We start from the raw sequence: 9,042 nt of genomic DNA on the forward strand, positions 1-9,042 counted from the left end.
GGGAGTGGGGGGCAAGGGCAACATAATACGCTGAAATACAAAAAAAGAAAAGAAAAAAAAATCCATCTTGAACAACTGAAGTAATTAGCCTGACATTTTAAAAGTGATTATTTCAGGCCAGGCACAGTGGCTCCTTATGCCTGTAATCCTAGCACTTTAGGAGGCCTGGGCAGGTGGACTGCTCAAGGCCAGGGGGTCAAGACCAGCCTGGACAACACAGTGAGATCCTGTCTCTATTAAAAAAAAAAAGTTTTTTAAAAATCAGCTAGGCGTGGTGGTGCATGGCTATAGTCCTAGCCACTCGGGAGGCTGAGGCAGGAGAGCTGGCTGAGTCCAGGAGTTTGAGGCTGCAGTGAGCTATGATCGTGCCAATGCACTCACTCCAGCCTGGGTGACAGCGCAAGACTTTGTTTCCAAAAAATTAAAATTAAAAAATTGATTATTTCAGTACCTATTTGTTTTACTTTAATAGCACAGAGGTAATACTCTCATGAATTAGAGTACTAATAGATAGTAATAGGTCAAAGAAGCTAGTGCCCTTGCCATAAATAAGAATACTTAAAATTTTCTCCCTTATTTTATTTAATTTATTTTTAGAAACAGGATCTCACTACGTTGCCCATGCTGGACTCAAACTCATGGGCTTAAGCGATCCTCCCTCGCCTCAGCCTCCCAAGTAGTTGGGACTACAGGTGCATGCCACTGTGCCCAGCTAGGGTACTTACATTTAAACAGAAAATAATTTGATGCTGTTAGTTTCGAAGCTAAATGTTATATATGGTTACAAAGAAGTGTCCAGAACCAAGTCTTAACACAGCATATAGGTTGTGAACAGAATGTCTATCATTGCCAAGGTTATAAAATTAATATCTGATAAGCAAACTATCAATATTCAAATTTTGTAGATCACTTTATCCTGGCACTCCCTGTAGTTATTTCATTTACATATAGTTTAAAAAGCAGCCAAGCTGAAAGAACAAATCAAATTTTCACCTATACATGAAAACATGAAGTCTATGATTACTTCCATTCAAGAATATTCACTGTACTCACCATTAGTTTATTCCTTAAACCAATTTTTCCTCTATACAAATTTAACTCCTTGATTCATAACCATCAACAGAACTAAAATTTATTGGGGTCTGTAAACCAAATATTATTCAGGCACTGCAAGAGCTTTACTCTCAACAACTGCATGAGGAAGATGTTTTCATCTTTCTTTGATAACGATGAAGAAATTGAGGCTTTGACCAAATATACTAAATGACATAGCATAACTTAACACTGGCCCTAAAGATATGTTCTGTAACAGTAAAGCTCTGGTTCTCAAACAGTGCACCAAGAAGCCTCAAGGTTCCACAGTGTACTCACCAGACACATTTTAAACGAGGGGGAAACACAGTGATTACTCAACATCTGTGGACATCCCATAAACTAGATTGAGGTAGTTTACACTACTAACATTAGATAATTCTATATTCCTCTCAATGAAATCCTATTTTTTGCAAAGCTGGGGTTTTGGGGGCTGCTGTGATAAAAAGCAAGTTCCCATAAAAATCAATGTGATACAGGAAATGAGGGTGGCAGTGTCTAATGATCTGAGGTTTGAGAAGGTTTGAGAAGCTGTGCAATATCCAACAGGTGCACACATATCATTAGTAACTATGCTTTTTAAAAAAAATGAAGTTAAAGAGACATTTTTTCAATGTATGTGCATTATTTTGTGAGGACACACAGACTGACTCACTTAAGTTTGGATCTAACCAATTAATACTTGGAACTGTTAAGTATCAATTTTGGCTAAGTAGTATTATGAAAAAATTACTAAGATACTAGGGCAATATGAACCAAGAAAGTATGGAAATTTCTACACTTAACTACATTGTCTTTACACATACTGGACTTTTACAGTTAGTTCTTCTTCTCCACACCTCAAAATACTCAACCACACTCCACCCTAGTATTATCTATATCTACTTTTGCATTATTTATGATTACATTTTCTGAAAACTACAATGGAAAAAGTTCTGAGTTTAGAACCAATTATTTGGGGGGGGGGGGTAGGCATGCCGTATAAATAATCTAGAATAATACTGCCTTTGGAAAATAGGTAATTTCCCTCAATTTTATCCAACTCTCAGGTACTATCTCATGTTTTAAAATATATAGGCTTCCGATAGGTGGTATATAAATGTAATTTAGGGAAATCAAATAAAAATTTGTAAAGAACCATTTAAAGGAATACTGACTTTTATGATTTAAGAAAAAGTAAAGCAAGTGGCAAAGTAACATGCATAGCATGATCCTTATGCAAAATGGCAAATAAAATTTTTTTTTTTTTTGAGACAAAGTCTTGCTCTGTCACTCAGGGTGGAGTGCAACAGCACAATCATAGCCCGCTGTAACCTCAAACTCATAGGCTCAAGCAATCCTCCCAGCTTAGCCTCCCAAGTAGCTAGGACAACAGGTGTGCACCACCATGCCTGGCTAAGTTTTTTTAGAGATAGGGTCCTACTATGTTGCCCAGGCAGGTCCCAAACTCCTGGCCTCCAGCACTACTCCTGCCTTGGCCTCCCAAAGTGCTAAGATTATAAGTGTGAGCTACTGCACCCAACAAAAATACTATTTTTATGCTTATACATTTGTATTAACAAACACAGAGAACCATTTGGAAGGATATACAGCAAACTGTAAACAGCGATTATCTAAGGAGGGTGAGACTGGAAAGGAGAAACAAAGATAAATGACTTCATTTCAAACATCTCTGTATGTTACAAAACATATGCATTAATTTTGTAATATTGAAAAAACAAAAGGAAAGTCTTAATGTTTCCCTTAGGGAAATGTTTTTTCAGACAAAAAATCAAAACACACATACGTGCACAGATTATCAGAACTTTCTGGGAAACAGTAACAAAAATATTAAACTTGAATCAGAAAACTTGGATTTTAGTATCAGTTTCAATTATCTTTTAATGTCAAACAATCTCTATGTCCTTACTTGCAAATTAAAAATAAAAATTTTTATTTTGTTCACCTCAGGTTACTATGAGGATTAATAATATATATAAGTTATGAAAGGCTATGCAAATAGCAGTTATATATTCTATGCAACCTGAAATTGGTTAGTAGTCAAAGACCATGAATGCTAGCATTGGCAATAAAATGGAAAGGCTGCTTACATAGGGACCATTCTCCTCTAGAGTTAAATATCTAATTTAAATAGGATAATACCTGACCAGAGTTATCCAACACTTACAGCTTATTAAATGGCAACCCTGAAAACTGCTTATCATTAACAATAATGCTAATTACCTCACATGGTTGTAAAAATTAAACGAGTTAAAAAAATGTGCAAAGTGCTTATAACAGCATTTAGTTTACAGAAAGCAATAATTTACTAAAATTTACTAATACTATTGTGATTATGATTATGATTATCGACTTCTCAAGATTTTATGAGTTAACATAAAAGTGTTTATAAATTATTAAGGCATGACAGGTGATATAGTTTGAGTATCTGTCCGCTCGGAATCTCATGTTGAAATCTGATCACAACGGAGGTAGGGCCTAGTCGGAGGTGTTTGGATCATGGGGGTAGATCCCTCACAAATGGTTTGGTGCCCTCCCCACAGTAATGAGTGAATGGTTAATAAGTGACTTCTCGCTCTATTAGTTCACACCAGAGCTGGTTGTTTAAAAGAGCGTGGCACCTACCCACCCCCTTGCTCCCTTCTCAAGACACGTGACATCCCCATCCCCTTGCCCTTTCACCATGATTGGAAGCTTCCTGAAGCCCTCACGAGAAGCAGATGCGGGCACCATGCTTCTTGTACAGCCTGCAGAACTGTGAGCCAAATAAATCTCTTTTCTTTATAAATCACCCAGCCTCAGGTATTCCTTTATAGCAACAGAAAATGGACTAGGACAATAAGCAATAGAAGTATTAGAAAATATTAAGACTTCATTTAAATCTCTTATCAGGGAAACATCTACTTAATAATTGGATCTTCTCCTCTGTCCTCTTAAAGCGTATAACACGTGAGCAATCACTAAGTGCTTCCTATGAATTTTTAAATTTATATACAATTTTTCTGAGTAATTTCAAAGTAATCATATTCTATCTTAGAATATTGCTATCCTTGGTTTTATAATAGAAACAAGTAAAATAACAAAATTATGTAGTTAAAAAGCAGAAATGGAGAAAGTTTCCATAAGTAACTTTCAGCATTCAAAAAAATCTTTAAGTCTGTTATGTTTCAACCCAAACTTCCAAAATGATTTCAATTCAAATGCAGCTCCATCCAAAGGAACTACGATGTTTAGCTTCTACTAAAATTGAATGAATCACAGGCCACAACTTGTCTGTTACTATCATTCCTCATTTCTGAGATTCTCGGACTCCACCTGGAATCTTTTAACACCATCCAAAACGAAGATTTTATCACTTTAAACTGAGAAAAGCTATCAAGTGGATGTGCCAAAAGAATCATTTAAATCTTATTCAGAAGGGTGGAGCCAAAATTTCTGAAAACTAGCAACTTTCAATGGATGGGAGAGTACAGTATATCTACTACATAAACTTCTTTCCTTGGTCCAACTTACAGACCTACTAGAGTTTTGGCTATTCCCTCACAACCACATGCTAGTCTTTCAAGAGAATGCTATGCAGCCATGAAAAACAGCACAGATCAATACTTATAGACACGGAGATCTCTCTATAGTATATTGCTGGAAAAAGTAGGCTGTAGCATAACAAGTATAATGATCTTATTTTTATAAAATATATACACTTGCAGGCAGGCAGAAAAGACTAGAAAGATAAGCACCACAACAATGAATGTAGCTGACTTACGTGGATGGCAAAATTTTGAGTGTTTAAATTTTTGGATTATCTGGATTTTTTTTGACAGCAAGTGTATATTATTTTTTATAATTGGGGAAAATGCTTTTTTTTTTTTTTGAAACAGAGTCTCACTCTGTCACCAGGGTAGAGCGCAGTGGCGTCATCCTCACTCACTCACCACAACCTCGAACTCTCGGCTCAAATGATCCTCCTGCCTCAGGCTCCCAAGTAGCTGGGACTATAGGCATGTGCCACCTCACCCAGCTAATTTTTTCTATGTTTTGTAAAGATAGGGTCTCGCTCTTGCTCAGGCTGGTCTAGAACTCCTGACTTCAAGCGATCCTCCCACCTCAGCCTCCCAGAGTGAAAACACTGTTTTCATTTGCTAGTCAGGCAAAAAACTATACCTGCTTTCATCTCAAAAAGCTGTAAGTCAGAGTCACTTCGTTTACAGTCCAAAGAGAAAGACATTAATTTTAGACCCACTATTTGAACACTGACAACCATCAGTACTTATCCAGAGAAATAAAAAGGATACAGTGTGTTAAAAATAAAAATCAGCTGAGCTAGAGGCACCATGGTTAAAATCCTTTCAGAAAAAAAGCTGCCCACTGCTAACACCAGTCTTTAAATTTTCTGTTTTTGAAACTGCCTCTTTCCATTCTATGGAAAATAAACAGATTATTTCACCAAAATCCTGGGCATTTCCATAGACCCAGAGATCCTTCTTGAAAAACTTTCTGGCTATGCCTGTACCTTCCACAGCAACTTACATGGTGAAGAGGTAGAATGGTTCTAATCTAGACAGAATAAATACGTCAAACTCTTTATTTCATATAACTTAAGGTCAATTTTCCCTGATACGCTTTCAGTCAGAGTCATACAAGGCCTGCACACTCCAGGCACTGGCCAGATAACTCAAATTTTAATTGATTTCTATACAGGTGCTGTCAAAAACCCACTTGAGGCCCGGTGCAGTGGCTCACGCCTGTAATCCCAGCACCCTGGGAAGCTGAGGCGGGCGGATTGTTGGAGCTCAGGAGTTCGAGACCAGCCTGAGCAAGAGCGAGGCCCCGTCTCTACTAAAAATAGAAAGAAATTATTAATCAGACAACTAAAAATACATAGAAAAAATTAGCCAGGCATGGTGGCGCATGCCTGTAGTCCCAGCTACTCGGGAGGCTGAGGCAGAAGGATTGCTTGAGTCCAGGAGTTTGAGGTTGCTGTGAGCTAAGATGATGCCATGGCACTCTAGCCCGGGCAACACAGTGAGACTCTGTCTCAGAGGGAAAAAAAAAAAAACCCACTTGAAACAACCGAATATTTTAAAGACATTCAAGGGAATTGGCAATTATCTGTTATTCTGGATTTTTTTCTATTACTACTGTATCAAGTAAAGAGTCATAGAAAATCATAAATCTAACAAACTTCAGTATTCTACAGGAACGCTTTTTTATAGATTATTTACATATTTTAAATTTTTAAAATATGCTTTTAAAAATTTATTTGATTTTTTTTTTTGGAGACAGAATCTTCCTCTGTCACCCTAGGCAGAGTGCACTGGCATCACTATAGCTCACAGCAACCTCAAACTCCTGGGCTCCACCAATCCTCTTGCTTCAGACTCCTGAGTAGCTGGGAATACAGGCACACACCATGACGCCTGGCTTATTTTTCTATTTTTAGTAGAGACAGGGTCTCACTCTTGCTCAGGCTGGTCTCAAACTCCTGAGCTCAAGTGATCCTCCCACCTCAGCCTCCCAGAGTGCTAGGATTATACGCATGAGCCACTACACCTGGTCGGAACACATTTTATATAAGCCTTTGGTTTTTAATTAGTAATAATAAATACATCTATATGTAAAGAATTTTACCTTCTACAAAAGATACTATCCATCAAGTCATATATTCTTACTTACATAGAAAGTCACGTATAAATTCTTCTTAGATTTTATTGCTAGAAAAAAAGCTTTTTTTTTTTTTTTAGCAGATGAGAAATACTAAACTCATACATTTATTTCAGTTTTTGTCTTTGCTGTTAGGAGGCTCAAAACTAAATTTTACTTAGGCTGGGCTTCTGGTGTATCTTCTAATATTTTATGTAGCCCTTGATCTTTTAGTATATGTAATACAGAATTCTACTATGTACGTATTTTATCAAGCTGCTTCATAATCAGGCATAAGATGGCCATTGCCAATGTCAAAAATTTGAATCAAGTCACAATTCTGTATAGATGCTTTTGCCACAGTAACAATTAGCTGTAAAGTTTTTAACACAATGCCACACTAAAAAAATTTATTTTTCCTTGGGGCCACAGTGTTTTATTACGAAAATAGAATAAAAACTTCGAAAACAAAATGATCCTTTCTAATTTAATCAAAAATTGGTTATTTTTTATTGTTTTCTGTGTGTGAGTTATATGCAATTAAATTGTCAATATTAATTGTAACAATAAAAACATCAACAAGCAAGATTTTCACAAACCAGCTGCAGGGTTTTGCCCCAGGGGCAACCTATCACATAACATGTATGCTACAGCATGGCAGCATGAGTTGCCTGCCTACCACACTGTTCCCAAGGTAAAGAGACATGTGAGTTGCATATGCTTCCCGAGGCCCTGGGCTCAAAACTAACGTGAGCTAAATACAACTCACATGGCAGTTAATGTGTTAAATGACAACAAATGCCTCAAATTTATTAAGCTCAATTTTCAAATTAGAAGGCTGGGGCAAAAGGCGATGGCAAAGAAACCAATGCTTTCATTTCTGGTGAAGAAAGCATTTTAAAATATACAGGTCTCTACGAAAATATTAAAAGTTTTAAAAATTTAAGTTTGCTTAATTTCACTTACCATGCTTTTTCAAAATTAGTATGGTATTTTAATTATGACAAAAAAACTTACATACCTTATGTAAACAAGTGTCCACTACCCAATTGCACACATTTTCCAGGTCATCAGATACCTCAAGCCTAGATTTAACAAATTCACAGAGCTCCTCATTACTCATAACATCCCAGATCCCATCACAAGCCAAGATGATAAATTCATCCTCTTCTGCTCTTAAAATTTCATAAACCTCAGGCTCTGGAGAAACAAGTTGTTCTGTTGGGCCCTTGCCATCAACACACTTGTAATCATAGTCCCCCAGAGCACGAGACACTGCTAATGAACCATTAACACGTTGTATCATTACGCTGCCTCCTGCATTTTGGATTCGCTCCTTTTCCCTTGGATTGCAAGGTTTGTGATCCTGGGTAGAAAAGCAGACTTGTCCATTCCTATACAGAACAGCACGTGAATCACCACAGTTGATGAAGTAGATATGCTTAGGTGAAATCATAACTCCCACTGCAGTTGAACCGCTCCTGTCCATCCCATTTCTGAGGTCTGAAAAGTTACGCATGTATTCATCAATTTTCAAAAAGCCAGTTCTGATACCATTCTTGACATTTTCCACTGAAAGCTCAAGAGCAGATCCTGATTTTCCAGCTGCCCTAAAGTCTTCATTAGTAGTGATGTGTTCTAATAAATGTGATGAACAGTAATTTGCCACTCGGGATCCAGCATGACCATCATAAACTGCAAAAAATGACCAGTCTTCCAAGCCGTGAGGAATACCTACAACAGCTGTGTGTGCATCTTCCATTTCCACTCTCCATCCTTGCATGCTGCTCAGGCCATAACGTAAACCATTCCCAGCACCATGAGCGTTATGTTTTTCAGTTTTGGGTTTATCCAAAAATGCACCCATGTTTAGCAATGAATCTGAAAGAAAAAAAATTGTAGGCATTAAATGTTTCTCAAGTAAATTTTTCAGTATTATCCTAGTTTACTGAAACAACAATAAAAACACCACTAAGAAATTTCCTCCCCTACATCCTCCTTGGTTTCTTAGCCCTAGTACATTAGAATCATCAGACCAATTAAATCAGAATCTCTGGGGATAGGACCCAGATATAAGTATTTTTAAAAAGTGTCTCTGGTGATTCGCATGTGCAGCCAAGTTGAGATCACTGTTCTAGGAGAAAGGAAAACAGAAATAAAATTTGGTTAAGAAGTTTTTAAAATGTCAATTTATAAGGTAAGTCCTAATTTTATATAAGACTGGACAATGAGAGTATTCAGAATGATGAGTTGTCATGTTCAATAGGGTAGAAAAGTATGCTAATGTACTTTAGAAAGACTTTCAAAACC

The 9,042-nt window shown here is 37.0% G+C and overlaps 1 protein-coding gene across 5 annotated transcripts in view; it reads right to left on the reverse strand.

Moving 5' to 3' along the window:
• The window catches only part of PPM1B (protein phosphatase, Mg2+/Mn2+ dependent, 1B), a 67,407-nt gene that overhangs the window by 23,402 nt on the left and 34,963 nt on the right, over positions 1-9,042 (reverse strand). For 3 of the 5 annotated variants that reach the window (XM_012653852.1, XM_012653853.1, XM_012653851.1), the window contains exon 2: positions 7,754-8,613. The exons of 1 other annotated variant lie outside the window; for it this stretch is intronic. In XM_012653852.1, the coding sequence (XP_012509306.1) occupies positions 7,754-8,599 (846 nt within the window). In that variant the 5' untranslated portion in view covers positions 8,600-8,613. The remainder of the gene's footprint in view (positions 1-7,753; positions 8,614-9,042) is intronic. One more of the 5 variants, XM_012653854.1, reaches the window with a different exon arrangement.

The sequence above is a fragment of the Propithecus coquereli genome, unplaced genomic scaffold (assembly GCF_000956105.1).
Source record: "Propithecus coquereli isolate 6110/MARCELLA unplaced genomic scaffold, Pcoq_1.0 Scaffold43, whole genome shotgun sequence".
Classification (NCBI taxonomy): Eukaryota; Metazoa; Chordata; class Mammalia; order Primates; family Indriidae; genus Propithecus; species Propithecus coquereli.